The sequence below is a fragment of the Setaria italica genome, chromosome IV, assembly GCF_000263155.2.
Source record: "Setaria italica strain Yugu1 chromosome IV, Setaria_italica_v2.0, whole genome shotgun sequence".
Lineage (NCBI taxonomy): Eukaryota > Viridiplantae > Streptophyta > Magnoliopsida > Poales > Poaceae > Setaria > Setaria italica.
This window is the reverse complement of record NC_028453.1, coordinates 28,519,866-28,538,501: the sequence shown is the minus strand read 5'-3', so window position 1 is coordinate 28,538,501 and position 18,636 is coordinate 28,519,866. Positions and strand designations below refer to the sequence as shown.

Below are 18,636 nucleotides of genomic sequence, written 5' to 3'. Positions count from 1 at the left end.
GGGAAAGAGGAGTTATGATGGAGGATGATGATGATGATGAAGATGATAACTACATTCCTAACTGGGCGAGGCTGCAAAAGAGATGGTTGCAGAAGAAGGTCCTACCGATGATCTAGGTGAGGTGTTGCGAGATGCAATGGAAGATTGCGAGAATATAAAGGAGTCAAAGAAGTTTGAGCGTATGTTAGATGATAAATTGTTGTACCCATATTGCAAACAGGGGTACAAAAAGTTGGGTACCACACTGAAAATGCTGCAATGGAAGGCAAAACATGGAGTTTTTGACAAAGGTTTTTATGAGTTAATGAAAATCATAAAGAACATGCTTCCCGAGGGAAACGAATTTCCATCCTCAACATACGACCGTTTGCCCTCTGGGTTTAGAGGTACAAAAGATACATTCATGTCCTAATGACTACATCCTCTATCACGGTGAGGAATAAGAGAAATTGGAGGCTTGTCTTGTGTATGAAGCGTTGCGTTATAAGATCAGGTGAGATGATCCTGGTGATGCTGAGGGGAAGGCCAGTAAGAAGAAAGTTCCTGCAAAGGTAATGTGGTATTTCCCTATAGTACCATGCTTGAAGCGTTTGTTTAGAAACAAGGCACATGCAAAGTTGATGCGTTGGCACAAAGCAGAACATAAGCAAGATGAAATGATCAGACACCCTGCTGATGGGTCCCAGTGGAGAACAGTTGACAGATAATTTCCCGAGTTTGAAAAGGATGCAAGGAACATATGGTTTGGTTTAAGTACAGATGGATTTAATCCATTCGGTGAGTTCAGTAGTTGTCATAACACTTGGCTTGTGACCTTATGTATCTTCAACCTTCCACCCTGGATGTGCATGAAGCGGAAGTTCATTATGATGCCGGTAATTATCCAAGGCCCAAAACAACTTGGCAACGGCATGTTTACATATAGCAATGGCAGTCAGGCGTGTTTGGACCTAAAACCCATGGGTTTTAGACGCGATGGGGGTAGGGGCGGGTCTGTTCCTCCCCCCCGGATTTGCGGGTTCGGGGACCCAAAACTGGGCGAGACGGGGGCAGGTTTATAATTCCCCCTATGGGTGACCCACGAAGCCCCGAAGTTTACAATCCAGCCCAAAAACTAGATATAGCCCAGCTTAACTAGTAATTGGAAACCCTAGATATATAACTCTCCCAACTCTATCCACTTCCACCTAGTCTCCCGCACAGCTGCACCTCGCCCGCGGCGCCGCCCACGCCCCTTGCCCGTGAGCGCCACCGGTCGCACACACCTCGACCGCGGCGCCGCCCGCCTCGCCCGTGCCCCTCACCCGCGAGCGCCGCTGACCTGCTGTGCCCCTCAGTGGCTCGACCCCCTCGCCTACCGACAGCTTGGGTTTCGGGAGGACTCGCTGGGTTTCGGGCACCCTTGGGTTTCGGGGTCGGGGCAGCATTTCCACCCGAATGGGGTTTCGAGTTTGGGGCGGGTTTACTGTTCGGGTTTCGGGGCCGGGTCCGCGGAAGCTTCACCCGACCCCGACCTACCCCATTGCCATCCCTATTTACCTAAGATCATTGGTTGATGAACTTTTCATATTATGGAAGGAGGAAGGTGTACGTGTGTGGGATAAGGACAAAAAGGAGAATTTTAATCTACAAGCATTGCTGTTCGTAACCATCAATGATTGGTCCACTCTTGGTAATCTGTCAGGACAGACAAACAAGGGATATTAAGCCTGCACGCACTGTTTAGATGATACTTGCAGCATGTATTTGAAACACTATCGGAAGGTCGTGTATATGGGCCATCGTCGATTTCTTCCTGCTAACCACCTGTTAAGAAAGAAAGGGAAGCATTTTGAATGGGAGAAAGAAAAACTTACTAAGCCTGTTCACCGTAATGGTAAACGTGTATTTTCTATGATGAGGGATGTGAGGGTAGTCTTTGGCAAGATCATAAGGGATGTGAGGGTAGTCTTTGGCAAGGGCTCTGGGAGCCAACCTATTCTAAACGACGAGGATGAACATGTACCCATGTGGAAGAAGAAGTCTATATTTTGGGAGCTACCTTATTGGGAAGTCTTTGAGGTCCGTAATGCAATCGATGTGATGCACCTAACGAAAAATCTTTGCATGAACGTATTTGGCTTCCTAGGTACATATGGAAAGGTAAAGGATACAATTGAAGCATGTTGGGACCCGAAACGTATGAAATAACAAGATGGCCTACGTCCGGAAAGAGGGATCATGGACATTACTTGCATCCTGCCAGTTACGCTCTCAGCAAGGAAGAGAAGGAAAGCATGTTTGAGTGCTTGAATAGTATCAAGGTCCCATTGGGCTACTCCTCGAATATAGAGGGAATAATAAATATTAAAGAGAAAAAAATCATAAATCCAAAGGCCCATGACTGCCACGTCCTGATGACACAATTGCTGCTTGTTGCACTGAGGGGTATTCTACCAGAGAATGTGAAAATGGCAATCGTGAAGCTATGTGCATTCCTCAACATGATTTCTCAGAATACAATTCATCCAAACAATCCACTAAAGCTGCAGAATGACGTGGTACAATGCCTTGTCAGAGATGGTCTTTCCACCTTCCTTCTTTAATATCATGATCCACCTTCTAGTCCCCCCTGTTGAAGAGATTTTTATTCTCGGTCCTATATTTCTGCACAATAATTTTCCTTTTGAGAGGTTTATGGCAGTTCTAAAGAAGTATATTCGTAATCGTACCCATCCAGAAGGAAGCATCACAAAGGGATATGGAACAGAGGAGGTCATTGAGTTTTGTGTTGACTTTATTGACGACCTGAGTTCGATTGGTGTCCCTATATCACGCCATGAGGGAAGACTCAAGGGAAAGGGTACACTAGGGAGGAAAGCTCGGATGAACATCGATGAGAGTACATGGCGTAAAGCATACTTCACGGTCTGGTAACAATCATCCCTGGTGGCTCCATATATGGAGGAGCACAAGGCTAGTGTACGGTCCTCAAACCAAGGGAAGACTGAGGCCTAGATTACACATCATCACATTGGCACTTTTGCCTCTTGGTTGAGGCAACGACTGATGATGATGACATGATTGAAGAACAACTAGCATGGTTGGCTAGGGGTCCATCTATCTTAGTATCGATATTCCAAGGATACGAGATAAATGGGTACACATTTTACACGAGAGCCTAAGACCAAAAGAGCACAAACCAAAGTAGTGGTGTCCGTATAGATGCAATAGACAACAATGGAAAAAAAGACAGATACTATGGTGCGATTGAGGAGATATGGGAACTGGACTATGGATCTTTGAAAATCCCTCTATTTTAGTGCAATGGGTGAAACTTATTGGAGGATGCGTAACGACAGACAACTATGGGATGAAAATAGTGGACCTCAACAAGATTGGATACAGAGACGAACCATTCATCCTAACGAATGTGACTCAAGTTTTTCTATGTGAAGGACATGTCAAGCAAACTAATAAAGAAGGGTGCTAATAAGTCAAATGACCAGCCAAAGCACCACATAGTCTTTCAAGGAAAAGAAAAATCGTTGGATTTGAGGACAAGACTGATATTTCAGAAGATTATGATCAGTTCGATGATCTTCCTCCATTTTCAGTCGATGTCGACCCAACCATCCTGTTAGCAAAAGAGGATGCTCCATACTTACACCGTGATCACAACCAAGGGCCGTTCGTCAAGAGGAAGGTAATTACGTTCCGCTAGATGATGACGTGTAATGTATTAGAACCATTATGTTATGTATTGTGGTTATCAACAAAGGAATAAATTAATGTAATAACATATTGTAATGATATGTCATGTATCCTATGGGTTTATTAACAATACTATTTGGAAAAATCTCACTCTATTAAAAAAGAACTGATTTTTGCATGGTTAAAATATTAAATATTTTGATTTTTTAGCACTATTAAATATTAAATAATAAATTTACATACAATTAAACAAGTACATGATTAAGTCATGGTAAACACATTAATAACACTACAAACACTATTCTTCTAAATTTTTGCATCGTCAAAATATCTATTTATTTAATTTTAAAGTAAACATTAGTATTATGACCATTATAACTTATTACTAAGTTAAAATTAATAAATTTACTATGTTTGATATTTAAATGCATCTAATATTTTTATAGTGTATATCTAATCAACATCAAACTAACAAATTGTTTTTGCAATTTTTATGAATATTATTTGATTTACTACGCAATAAATTAATACAATAGCAATTGTAAAAGAAAGAAAAATAAAAAGATGTTTAGGCGGGAAGCAAAAACAGCGGGCTACTAATCCCTTTAGTACAGGTGATAACAACACTCGGTACTAAAGGGGGCTAATTTCGTTTTGGCGAGCTCTGCCCCACTTTAGTATAGTACTGGGCCTAGCCACCACCCGGTACTAAAGGCCTTACCGGATGCTGGCTAGCACTGGTACTAAAAAGTGGGGGATAAAAACCTCACCGTCTTCCTCCCCCAACACTTAGCTAAATTTTGCGATCGACGCCGCTACCGCCCTGCTCCGAATCCTCCGTGAGGGATATGGGTACCCCATGGATCCCTACCGACCAGGATACTTGCCGAACTTGACAAGTGGGCCCGCCCGACCAGGGCGTACGGGTCGAGGACATGAAGGTACTTGGAGTACACGCTAAGGAAACCAGACAGTTCTAATCTACTCGGATATCGTGGAATGCGTATTGTAGCCCAACTCAGATTACCTTCCATATAACTACCGAGTAGATTAGATTCAAACCGATTTGTAACTCTTGGTCGTCAGCCTCTGTAAGGCGGCCAAGGGCACCCCTCGAGGGTATCCCAACATCCCATTGACTCAAACATTGAGCAATACAATCCACGCGTACAGGACATAGGGTATTACTTTCCGGAGGCCCGAACCTATCTAAAACCCTCGTGTCCCCTTTGTGTTCTTGTGATCATCTTTGAATTTTTGGTTTCGCAATCGCCCTCACCTACAAATCAACCACTTGGATAACCCCTGGTGGACTGTCGAGCTACTAAATCTGACAGTTGGCACGCCAGATAGGGTGGTCGTAAGATCCTAGCATCATCTTCCCTGAGAGCATAAAAGATTTTCTCGCAAGCGTCCACCCACGCACACCCTTCAACCTAACGGTGGCATCGGCGGATGCACTCGTGCTATGTGCCCCGACCAGGTGGCCATCACGCAAGCGAGCAAGGCCGTGGTGATCCAATCATCATCGCTGGTTACATGCATGCAAAAAGCATTAGCGTGTACTCACCGTTGCATCAGCAAGGATAAAGGAGGATTCCTTTCTTATTTTCATACTATACATCGGATTCAATTTGCTTTGTCTTAATCGATAAACAAAGATTGTTTTAATTTATCTCCAAACTTGATGTGCGCATGGTCTTCGGTCTACGCTATCATGGTATATTGTATACCGTGCCCATCTTCAACTTTCGCATGGGGAGACGAGGAGTTCATCACTGGATCGCTGTAGGACGTCAGCATCGTCGTTCTACCGTACTCGCCGTCATACAATGCAACTCCATATGCAACCAATGGGAACAACGTCAAGAAGGAAACAGCTCCAACCGGCAATTGTAGCTATTCGTGCATGCATGGTTGAATCGGAGGCTGCACTGCATACGGACACTTCCAAGAAAAATCTAAAATCTTTAATTCAATAATACATTTTCTTTTCCTATTTATGTTCATCACTTTATTCTTGACAGTTAACAAAGATTACATTGACTCTTTCCTAAGCATGCCTCGTGAGCAGATTTAGAAATCTGGCAGCTATGGCCACGCATGGATCACGGTGACGGTTGCAGATACATGCGTTGTCACAACTCGGCATCAAAGCTTCACCACTCAGGAGTAGTGCCCCATGACCGCAACCACCACAACACGGATTGATGTCCCAACGCCGACACGCCGCCGACAACTTTGATCACCCGGACTTGATATCAGCTTCATCAACATTGTTCACCAACTATTTCTGGCCCGGGCACGACATTGACTCGCCACAAATTAAGCTAAGTCCTATTCTCAATGAAATATTTTACGGCTTCTGTATACATACATACGCCTCGGCTCCTCCATATCTCCGTGACTTTCGCCGACCGCCTCAGCTCCTCTATGTCTCTGTAACTTTCGCCGACCACCTTGGTCGCACTCCGACTACTTATACAGCTTGGTTCGTCCACTACACGGGCGATCAGAGGCTACACCCTAGGAGTGCCCAGCTTATGCTGGTGCTTTTTTGCACAGTTCCGATTGCTTTGTGATCTCCTTCATGTCTTGTACGTCTTCTCTTAACGGTTGCTAAAGTACTCGGGTAGCACACGTCTTAATCCATGAAACCTTGACTCATCCTGCGCATCTCCTATATGCGAGCATCGGGTCAGCCCCAGCGCTATAGCCTGAGATAAGCCATCCTCTCTGTGAGCAGTGGTCAGTAGGGCTAGGTGCCTAAACGTAACATGCTAACTACCCGGGGAAATTACACGACCTACAAGAGCAGGACGTGCAGGAATTTACATCTATAGTGAATTAAACTTTCGAGTTGTTCAATTATTAAATGATCTACACTATACTACATAATGTTTATATTGTCCTTTTACAGCTCAAAAATGACTCGGCGTGCCTCCCGTTGCCCAGCCAACCTCTCTGGCTCGAGGTGGGAGGCGAATCGGCGTACTTCCACAACTCGTCCAGCTCCCAGGCTTGGAGGCTGGGCGCCACAGACGACTCGGCGTGCCTATCATCGCCTGACAACCTCTTTGGCTCAGGGCGGGAGGTGACTCGGCGTACTTCCACAACTCGTCCGGCTCCCAGGCTTAGGGACTGGGCGTCGCTGATGACCCGGCGCGCCTCCCGTCGCCTAGTCGACCTCTCTGGCTCGGGGCGCGAGGCGACTCGATATGCTTCCGCGACTCGTCTGGTGCTCACACTTGGGGGCTGGGCGCCTCCGCTAGTCCTCGTCCTTGGGGGCTGGGCGCCTACTTCTCGTAGGCGTGGTGCCTATTTCAGGTCGGCATGCCTCCACGGCACCACCAGTCCTCGTCCTTGGGGCTGGGCGCCTCTTTCAGTTGGCGTGCTTCCGCGGCTCCGCCAGTCCTAGTCCTCAAGGTTGGACGCCTACTTCTGGTCGGCATGCCTCCATGGCTTTGCCTATCCTTGTGTTCAGGCATCAGGATCTATTTCTGGGTTCAATTTTTTCTTTTTTGACCATTGGACTGATTATCCTAATCGCTTCAATGCTCGGGAGCTACTCTTATGGAGTGCGTCTTGCGACGCTCTCCATATCCTTCGCTTCAACTTGTTGGATGCCCGACATCCATCAACTCGGCACTCGACTTCACTCTGCGTGTTGGCTCTGCATTTGCTTGGAGTTTCTTCTTCTTTTAAGCACTGCGCAGCCTCTCTATCACCATGATGTCATCGTAGCTTCAGCCAACTTCATTTCAAGCTTCACTGTGATGACCTCAAGTTCCTGTTCGCCTACACATCGCTCGGGGGATTGAGGGATATGGGTACCCCATGGGTCCCTACCAACCAGGATACTAGCCGGGCCTGACAAGTAGGCCCACCCAACTAGGGCGTGTGGGCTGAGGACATGAAGATACTTGGAGTACACGCCAAGGAAACCAAACAGTTCAAATCTTTCTGGATATCGTGGAATGCGTATTGTAGCCTGACTTAGATTACATTCCATATAACTACCGAGTAGATTAGATTCAAATCGACTTCTAACTCCTGGTCGTTAGCCTATATAAGAAGGCCAAGGGTACCCCTCAAGGGTATCCCAACATTCCATCGACTCAAACATTGAGCAATACAATCCACATATATAGGACGTAGGATATTACTCTCCGGAGGTCCGAACCTGTCTAAAACCATCGTGTCCCCTTTGTGTTCTCGTGATCACCTTCGAGTTCTTGGTTTCGCAATCGCCCTCACCTACAAATCAACCACTTGGGTAACCCCTTGGTGGACCACCGGGCTACTAAATCCGACACTTCTCGCTGCCGTCCCCGTACCATCATCTCGTGCCGCCATCGACGCGCCCCTCCCCGACAATGTTGCACTGCCCCCGACCGGCGCCCCAACGTGCTCCGTCGCTGCCGCCCACCGACCCCACTACTCTCCACCGCTGGCCCTCCTCCTCTTCCCCGCCAGCTTCCTCCCTGACCTACTCCGTGCGTGCCCACCGCCGACCGGTGCCGCCCCACACGCTCCATCGCTGTCGCGCCACCCTTGACCGGTGTTGCGCGCCCCACGCGCTCCTGCCACCACATCGGCTCCGCCTCTCCTCGACAACAATGCCCAGCCACCTCCACAGCCACTCCACTGTCAGCATTCCTCATTGGCCTCCTCCCCCGACGACACACCGCACCGCCCCCGGCCCCACCTGTCACACCACCGGCCCTCGTTTTCATCCTCCCCTAACGGTGATGCCGACCGCCACCTAAGGTCACTCCGCCCCCAGTCCTCCTCACGTACCACCTCCGCCTGCCCGCTGGCCTCCTCTCCCCCGACGATGCCACTGCCACCTCCCCCGCGCCCATACCACATGGCCGGCCGTGAGCATCGCATCATTAAGGGGAGGATCACGTCCCAAAGCATCATGGGGCTACTAAACATGGGGCTGCTAAATAGAAATTTGAGTTAGAGAAACCGCTTGTGTGGCTGCAGCTGGTGGACCATCTTCCAACGAAGATGTACAAATTTCACCAATGATACATGGAGGCTTCAGCCAACAGTTTACTCATGCTCGAAGTTTGGATTGGAGATCAACATTATTTCCGTGGGGAAGATATTATAAATGTGCCGCTGGAGGAACTCCATTTCCTTTACAATCAAGACACACTTGACAAATCACTCAGCAGTTCTTGGGTTCTGTAAGTCTTTAATTTGCTCTAACTTCAAAATCCCCGCTCTAGTCATTGTGCGATGTCTTAACTCCTATTCGATTTTTGTATCATGCAGGATGGAGATTCAAACTTGCCGGAGGAAAGGATACTATGACATCGGCTTCATGGACCCGGATATTATAAACGAGTCAACTATAAGAGATAGACCAAATCGGGCCTTGAAGAATATATAAGTTTCTAAACAACCAACATTACAAGAAGTACAAACTTCTATTGTACAACTTTGAGTGAGCGTGTTTCCCATCTCTTTTCTTTTTTGAAGTAGCAGTTAAATATAAGACTAACTAGCTTTAGCTATACATATATGTACAGCTTCCATTGGATACTCCATGTTATCGTGGTTGATCGAAGAGCAGTCTATATCATGGACTCTTTGAGGAAATCAAGATATCAATACAAAAACCTCATAGACATTCTTAACAAAGCATGGGCTCGCTTCTGTCAACATCATGCAGGTGAATTCAAGGAGGAACTTGATTTCAAGTTTGAATTCGCGGTATGTGTTGAATTTTCACATCTCGTGACACTTCCTTGAACACAACAAATATTTCATAACTTCTTTTATATATAATGTTTGAGATAGAATCCGAGGAATAATTTATGCGGATGCTACATATGTGAGTTCATCCATGGCGGTCCCAAGCGTATAACCGACCACGAATTCAGAGTACGTATACAGATTTTTTAATAATAAATTAGTTCTAATTGTGCAGACCCATAGATCTACTGTATAATAACCTTTGCCAATGACACAGATGAGAGATATGAAGGAAGCACTCCTCAAGATGGAAAAAATCAGGGCAATTCAAGAACAACTTAGTGGATTTCTTTTGGATGAGGTAGTAAATCCAGCGGGGGAGTTCCATAATGATGGATCAAATATGCATCACCATCAGGACTCGGATTCAGAACAGTTGATCCAAATGTTGAACTTCAAGTGTTGATGCAATGTAATATTACTCATAAATATGTATGCAGAAGATGTCTATATATATAATATTATCTCAAATTTAATATTATAGATCAAATACAACTTATATATAGCGTATTAAAACTAGTATACGTAAATGAAACCGGTACTAAAGGCCCCCTTTAGTACTGAAGTAGCCATACCGGTTGCACAACCGGTACCAAAGGGAAGGTGTTTTCCGCAGCAATCTATAAACGAGTATGTTCAAATGGCTTCCGGTGGGTATTTTACATCAATCATCACGTTACCTCAGCGATGAATAAACGCTTAATCTAATGCAAATAAGATATGTGTGTGCAAACACGGGCTGGTTGCCCCTATCTTCAATCGGAATAGTTTCTTATGCTAGTTTAGCACTGTCAGGGGGTGTTTGGATACGAGGTGTTAAACTTTAACAGTGTCACATTGGATGTCAGGGGGTGTTTGGATACGAGGTGTTAAACTTTAACAGTGTGATGTTCGGATGCTAATTAGCAAACATGAGTTAATTATAAAACAAATTGCAGAACCCTGTGCTAATTCGTGAGATGAATTTATTAAGCCTAATTAATCCATCATTAGCAAATGGTTACTGTAGCACCATATTGTCAAATCATGGACTAATTAGCTCTCGTGAATTACTGCAATTAATTTTGTAATTAGTCTATATTTAATATTTCTAATTAGCATCAAACATTCAGTTTCATAAAAAAGCATCCAAACACTCGATATGACAGGTGTTTAACTCCAACCACCCCTCATTGTCTGTCGCTAAATACGGCCACCATGTGACAGCTAGCCAGCTTATGAGCTTATCCACCGTTGAAATGTGGCCTAACAGAGACAAATGCTGTTGGATGTGACAATTTTAAATCCAAACGAGCCGCCTCTTTGCTAGTCGAATCATCATGTCAGCTTGATTCTTTAGTATCCACATCCGGATCGCTTTGTATTTCGTACACAGGCGTATATTCTTACAATTTTGCAGAAAGCAATAATACGTCCAGTGAGCCATGCAGGATGATGAGCATCTTTTAAATTTGGCCTAGCAGGGACAAATGCTGATGGAGAGTGGCAATTTATAATTCAAAAACATCGCTTTACCAGTTGAGTTGTGAGTTTGCCTGCCTGAAACCTATACACCATTGCAAGGTGATAGCAGCTGGAAGGTTTATGCTGAAGGGAAACTGAAATTTTTTGCTTGGCTCATGACTCAGTCCAAACTTCTGACAGTAGATAAACTCTTGATCAGGAATTGGCCATGCTCAGAGATATGCTCATTGTGTGACCAGGCTTTGGAAACTACAGTTCACTTGTGCTTGCATTGCCCATATGCAAAGGAAATCTGGGTATTCCTTACCACTTGGATGGGGTGGCCTACTGACTTCTTTATGTTTCCAGCTAATGACATACAGGAGTGGTGGAATGAAATCCTGAAGCCTTTTGCAAGAAAGGTTCGGTGGCAGCTCTAGTTATGTACACCACGTGGAACATGAGGAAGAAAATAAATCATCGGGTTTTTGACTACAAATCAATACGACCGGATCAGGTTTTTCAACTAATTTAGAATGACGTAATGATTCAAAGAAGGGCGTGCGGTACCCGTTCATCTGCGAGGAGATTACTCTTTCTTGATGTTTTTTCAATTTCTTAATGTTACTTCCTGTGCTTAAGGTCGTTTACTTTCATGTAATTTCTTTGTAAAACTATGTTCAAACTTCTTCCCCTCTTAAATGAATAGGCAGCGCTCCTGCCAACGTTTTCGTAAAAAAATTTGTGAGTTTGCATGATTTCTTTAGCGTCTGCAATCAGAATCGGGTATCAATTTGTTACTTACGGGCGTACGTACTGCTAGGTGATTCTCAGTGGTTTTACGGAAGATAAAATGCATATCCAGTGAGCGAGAATCAAATTAAACGATATCAATCAAACGATTTGTTCATGGGTGCTCGAAAATTACTACTAGTCCCTCCGCTTTTTAAACGTACGATTATGGTGCATCGATAGGTTTCCATCATGGTTTTTTTTTTGAAAACTCCATCATGGTTTTTTCTATTGAACGATGAGCCCATGATGCCTTATCCTCATCTAAATACGTCACTGAGAAAGCTAGCTACCTAACATAAATAATGATATTCTTGCCGTTATGAATTGCTATTGCTTTCGGTTAAGGTGCGCTTATCAGACAAGAAAGCGGCGCTGACCCCAGTTTGCTCTCGGTCATTACAGGATTGAAATTTTCCATCAAGTGGTGATAGCGAGACGCGAGCTTCCAGTTCCCTACTGCATGTTGAACGAAAGCGATTGTTTTCTGCTACTGGTATGGCCAAATAGTTCGAAATTTGGTCATCTTATCCAAATCTTATCCTGAAGTGATTATTTATTTGTCCTCAGCATGCATATAATTGCAACACAATTATGCTCACTGAGGCTTGCAAAAGGTACTATACGCAAAAGATCAATGGCTATAGCCTATTGGTAGTTGGTTCTGGAAATAACAGAATTTGCATGCTATCATCCACTTAAAAAGTTCACCAGCAGTCCCGTCATACAATTGATTCAGGTTACAAATACTCTCTCTCCCAACTTAAATATGGTTACAGAGCAACTACTGGATCCAATTACTTTCATACAAATTCGAATTTTCAGGTTATGAACGTAACCGTACTTTTGTTCTATTCATACAATAACTATATACTCCATCCGTATCAGAATATAACTCGATTTGGATTATTTTAGAAAGATCAAGAGAAATATTGAAAGATTAATTTTCTCTTGATTAACATGTCTAGCTACAGAAGGCAAGGACTTCACCACCTGCCACGCTTATCTGTACAGTGGCCGCCCAAATTTGTTAGCATGCATGCATGTGAATTAAAAATAAAACAAAACCAAGTGCTAGTGATCATGAGAGGGATAATGTAAGTTTGTAACCCCTATCACAACTCAGAAATATTCATGGACAAAATTTAAACGCTAAAGGTAACTGCAAATAAGGAGGGACGAAGTATATTTTGATGTGGCTAGAGCTAATAGATGTAGACCCTATCCTTACACATTGCAGCTTAATCAAGCGTACACCGAGCTGCTTTGTGTAATTGCGTGACGTGTTCGGTCGGCGAAACTTCCTCTCTAGTGGGCTGTGGCATCTCGGAGGAGTATCCCCCCGTGACTGGACCGGTCCACGCATAAACAATTCCGTGTCACCGTGTGACGTGATGAACAGCCACACATGGCTCTTTTTTTAATATGATATCTGACGAGAAAACGAACAAAAAAGAGACTTGTAAAATGATTTGAGAGATGCAGGAGCGCCGGGCCCATGCGTCGTTAGCGACGACGTGCCCGCCAGCCAGCCTGGCCCGCGCGAGGCCGCACCAGACTACCGGTCAACCAAATCCGGCTGGTAGCGAGGTGCAGAGTTTGGCACAGAATTTTGTACTGGGTGCATGCATTGCAGTCGCAACCGCCATGCACGCGCGCGAGCGGCGAGCCTAGCTATACACGAGCACACGAGCTGCTGAGCAGTGAGCACTATAAATTGGAGGCCAACTCCTGCGTCTCGTCTCATCGATCGAGCTCTTCTTGCAGTTGCATTGCCCTCTGCTCATTCGAGCTAGGTCCTAGTAGCTGCACGTCGTCAGCCATGGCCACGTTCACGAGGTCGTCGTCCACGGCGGCCGTCCTCGCTCTCGCCGCCGTCGTCCTCGCCGTCCTCGGCGGCGCGGTGGAGGCGCAGCAGCTGGCGCCCAACTTCTACTCCCGGACGTGCCCCAACCTGGCCAGGATCGTGCGGCGGGGAATGGCCTCCGCCGTGCAGAAGGAGAGGCGCATGGGCGCCTCCATCCTCCGCATGTTCTTCCACGACTGCTTCGTCAATGTAAGAGCTACTAGATAGCAACCCTCCCAGGCGGCGGTGCCGTGGCGTGCCTGGCCCCGTGCTGCCGCCTGTCTGCTAGGTGCTAGCTAGCCGCCTAGCTGTACTGGACTGCGTGCCACCGATCAAGAACGTGGGTGGGTGTGCTGACGTCGATCATTGCCCTGTTTTGTCGGCAGGGATGCGACGGCTCGATCCTGTTGGACGACACGTCGACCTTCACCGGCGAGAAGGGCGCCGGCCCCAACGCCAACTCGGTGCGCGGCTTCGAGGTCATCGACGCCATCAAGGCCCAGGTCGAGGCCTCCTGCACGGCCACCGTCTCCTGCGCCGACATCCTCGCCCTCGCCGCCCGCGACGGCGTCAACCTGGTAAGCTCACTATCACACCTTATCATCATTCATCAACGCCGACCGACCAACCTGTCGACTGTCGTATGTGCCAACCGCTTACTCCTCGCTTTACACGTCGTACACACGTGGCTAACCGCCAACTTCGGGTTCCTGATGCGTGTGCAGCTGGGCGGCCCGACGTGGAGCGTGCCGCTGGGCCGGAAGGACTCGCGCACGGCGAGCCAGAGCGCGGCCAACGACAACCTCCCCGGCCCGGGGTCCAGCCTCTCGACGCTCATCTCCATGTTCGGGAACCAGGGCCTGTCGGCGCGGGACATGACGGCGCTGTCGGGGGCGCACACCATCGGGCGGTCGCAGTGCCAGTTCTTCCGGAGCCGCATCTACACGGAACCCAACGTCAACGCCTCCTTCGCGGCGCTCCGGCAGCGGACGTGCCCGCGCTCGGGGGGCGACGCCAACCTCGCGCCGTTCGACGTGCAGACCCCCGACGGGTTCGACAACGCCTACTACCAGAACCTGCTGCAGCAGAAGGGGCTCCTCCACTCGGACCAGGAGCTCTTCAACGGCGGGTCGCAGGACGCGCTGGTCAGGCAGTACAGCAACAACCCGGCGCTGTTCAGCAGCGACTTTGTCACGGCCATGATCAAGATGGGAAACCTGCTGCCGTCGGCAGGGACCAGGACGGAGGTCAGGCTCAACTGCAGGAAGGTCAACTAGCTGATGTTGACGTCATGGTCAACGACATGTGTGCTTGGTGTTACTGTCTTCTGCTGGTCGTCGAGGAAGCCTTGGGAACCAAGGTCATGCATGGTCAGATAGATGTATTTGCTGGCTGCAAATGCACTATACTTGTCTGCTTAAGTTGTCGGGGTGACAGCGCGAAAGTGTAATAAGACATGATCGGTATGTATGTCAAATTAAATGATTACATAATAGTACGGAAGCTTTGTCATATATCACACGGTTGCTTCCTTGTCAAATTATTGGCAGTCACCCTAATTTGATTCTACACTATATATACCGGCTGTTCACGGCAAATGAACTTGTCAATAGGTGTTCTTCATTGCAAGAACTCTGTACCAGCGGCTGGATGGATTCGGCTCGGCTCAGCTCAGCTCATTTTTCTAAATAAACAGAACAGCAAAATCCTTTCTGGCTTGTTTTCTCAACGATCCATCTCGTGAGACACTCGATTAGCTTATTAGGTTCAGTAAATATGATATAGTTGTATGTGTTGGAAGAAGCTGTAGATTTTTTGAAAGAAAAAAAGAGAAGAGTTTACTTCCATCAGAATACCTTTAGCCTTTAGGCACGTCCATACATACATAACATAAAAAATGACAAGTTGAACGGATGGGCAATTAACGAGAGTAGAAGGTGATGCATGAAACTGATTGTAAAATCTCAAACTCGCAATTCAAAAGTACATTAATGTCATATTTATATGTTGTTAAAATCAACTTGCTATATATTGACAACCATAAGTCTAGCCTAGTCTTAATGAGTGAAGAAATATCTATGTCACTGTATTTGTTTATTCACCAATGTTAGAATTTTTCATAACATCAACGTGGACTGTCATTTTTATAATATTAGTAATTAAGGGGGTTAACTATTATCAAAGATCTTAGCTCACTTAAGCCCTCAAAAAGGTAAAATAGACTACACTTAACACGTTCACTTATTAGCTACTAAGCTCAGCCAGCCAGCTCCAGCTTTGTAACAAACTAAGCTAAAATCCCTTTGAAAGCAACAGGGATTGCGTATAATGCGTGGGATGATATTGTTTGAGCCCCTTGGGCTGATTATATAGGAGTACATGGCTTGGAGGGCACGTAGCCTCTCCTAGAGATAAGGAAGGTTATCTCGGGATTACGATCAATCCTAAACTAACCATATCCGGAGTTGCCTAATGTACTCTAACATCCCCTGTAGTCGCAACAGGAGTGCGCGGACGATGAGACTAGATAATAAGCCGAAAAGATGACATCCCCCGTAGTCGCAACCGTTAATGCGTCGCAAATGTTGTGGCTGGCATGGGAGCCGAAGAGGCTTGTCAAGCAGATGGTAGCCCTTAGTGCCGAAGTAGCCGAGGTCGACGTGGACGTGATCGAAGCCGTGGAGGAGGGCGCGGGTCCTATCGGCTGGGTACCCTCGGGCCCATCAGAAGACTTGTACGATCCCACTCAAGGGAACGTACCCGAAACTTGCTCGGACATGAAGACTACTCTGCAGGGCGCGTAGGCTTCATGGACCCCCTGAAGACTAGTCGGGTCCAAAGGAAACTACTCTACCGAGTTAGAGTAGGACTCTGTAATGTACTGAACTAGGACTCCTGCCTTGTAACCCTGCTCCCCCGACTATATAAGGGAGAGCAGGGACCCCCACCAAACAACAAGTGCAACTCGACACAAGTTCAATACAACCAACACACACAAGTTCACCATCGACTCCTTGATTCTCGACGACACCCACCACACAAAAGACCACCTTGGGTACTTCCTAGGCGGGTTGCTGGTCTAAAACACCAATAGCGCGCCAGGTAGGGGAAGTCGCTGAGTTTCTTCGCGCGATATTGATGGCACCAGTCGTCATCAAGCCAGTGTTCGCCTTCGAGGCGGATGCAACTTTTGTCTTTGGCTCCTGGCTCTGCATCGCCGACGGTGCTGGATCTTTTCAACGCTACATCATCAACAACCAGGAGAAGAAGCATCCTGACAAAAACTCTGATCGTCAAGAAGTAGTGGATTTCATCGGGAAAATCAAAAATTTCAACATCAACGACATCGAGTTCGACTACACCTCAGACTCAACCCCGACTCGGACAAGCAAACACCAGCTGGCGTCTAAGTCATCACGCAAACCGACTCCAACCTGAAGTCAATTTCCGCTCGGACTCCGCAACGCAGCCGCAGTCCACCAAGAACTCCTCACTCAAGTCCAAACCGAACTTGAGTCAGTCAAGGACTGTGACTACGACTCGGACTCCATCCAAGAGATCCCTTTATCAAGCCCAGCTCAAGGCTTGGTAATTACTTCGACTCCGCAAGGTAGATTCGTTTATTGACCTGGGATGTAGCCCCTGTTTCTTGCCCAAAATTACGAGTCATGCCTTGTCGCTCACATGGACAACCTCCCGTATCAAGAGGGTATCCTGCTTACTTCAACCTGTGAAGAAGGAAGCACTACGGAGATTGCAACATCAAGCTTTGGAAGCTACTACCCGGACAGAGAAATTTTCATCATTACATCACCAAACAACAACGCAAGTGTCAGCCACCAAAAAACTTCTCGACAGGTTGGACAACTCAACGACATCTCACAAGATGAGTTGTCAGCTAACGCCCTGCGAGGTGAAACCTCTGAAAAGAAAAATCAAAGAAGGGCACGCAATGTTGCCCGAGCAGATCGTCACCAACTAATAGCTACAAACATTCCTATTGTGAACCTCGAAATAGCATTCGATGTAGTGCAAGCTCGAGAGCACAACACTCCATTCGCAGCAATTACCTCAATCAATCTCATATCAACTCTCATACCTCATGACAGAGACAATGAGTTAACAGCACAACTCATGGAAAGGGGCAAAGCACAACTCGCAGAACAAGCTTTCAAACCACTTGACAAGGAATCACTGATCCCATCTATTCCTCACAATTCGGCCCACCAAGATGGCAGCAGAGACATTGCAGTCCACGGTAGCAATCACAAGGCTCCAAGAAACAGTCACAAAGTAGTCAACCAGCCAATATAACACAGCCGAAGGCAAAGCAGAGATGAACATGAGGCCTCAAGGTGAAACAGGGATGCAGGAGAGGTTAGCTGCACCAATTCAGTAAAGAGCCCTCGCCACCGCAGAGCTGATTGCGAAGCCTCAATCTTCAGCGACCCAAGAGAGGTACACAATAACAACCATCGCAGCAAACACGAACGTGAAGCCAATGACTATGATCACTTCCCCGCCTTCACCACACGAGTAATGAAGGCTAACTACCCGAGAAGTTCAAGCCGACGGGGATCACTAAGTACAATGGCAAGCAAGATCCAGTCCAATAGCTACGTTGCTACTCACTAGCAGTTCAAGCAGCTGGGGGGTAATGATGATACAAAGGTTATTCACTTCCCCATATGCATGGAACCCGCGCCGTTAACATGGCTCAAGTCACTCAAGCCTAAGTCAATCTATTCCTGGGAAGACTTGACGAAGGCTTTCACTAATAATTATGCGGGCTCCATGTCTCGCTCAGGCAACAAAATTGACCTGAGCCAAGTCAAATAGAAAGAAAGCGAGACACTTCGCGACTACCTATGTCATTTCTTTGAAAAGAAGGCTACAATAGTCGACATTTCAGAAGGGGACGTCATCGAGTGCTTTCAAAATGGCCTCTACGATCATCGAACATACCAAGACTTTGGCAGACGTCGTCCAGCCACTATCAAATATCTCAAAATCATGGTGCAACAATGGGTAGATGAAGAAGACAAAGAGCGTGAGAGATTCGACTCTTATCGCAACCGCGGCCGCGACAACAA

At 46.6% G+C, this 18,636-nt stretch overlaps 1 protein-coding gene across 1 annotated transcript; it reads left to right on the top strand.

Annotated features, from left to right (window-relative positions):
• The first annotated feature begins 13,435 nt into the window (after positions 1-13,435).
• On the top strand, positions 13,436-15,064 carry LOC101783109 (peroxidase P7). Its single transcript, XM_004965510.2, has 3 exons — positions 13,436-13,753; positions 13,930-14,121; positions 14,269-15,064. The coding sequence occupies exons 1-3, from the start codon at positions 13,520-13,522 to the stop codon at positions 14,818-14,820; spliced, it is 978 nt and encodes a 325-aa protein (XP_004965567.1). The 5' UTR covers positions 13,436-13,519; the 3' UTR covers positions 14,821-15,064.
• The last annotated feature ends 3,572 nt before the right edge of the window (positions 15,065-18,636 follow it).

Excerpts from the sequence above, each read along its gene's own strand:
- LOC101783109 (XM_004965510.2), top strand. The coding sequence starts at position 13,520 with ATGGCCACGTTCACGAGGTCGTCGTCCACGGCGGCCGTCCTCGCTCTC. Across the intron at positions 13,754-13,929 it reads TCCACGACTGCTTCGTCAAT|GGATGCGACGGCTCGATCCT; the intron begins GTAAGAGCTACT and ends TTTTGTCGGCAG. Across the intron at positions 14,122-14,268 it reads CCCGCGACGGCGTCAACCTG|CTGGGCGGCCCGACGTGGAG; the intron begins GTAAGCTCACTA and ends ATGCGTGTGCAG.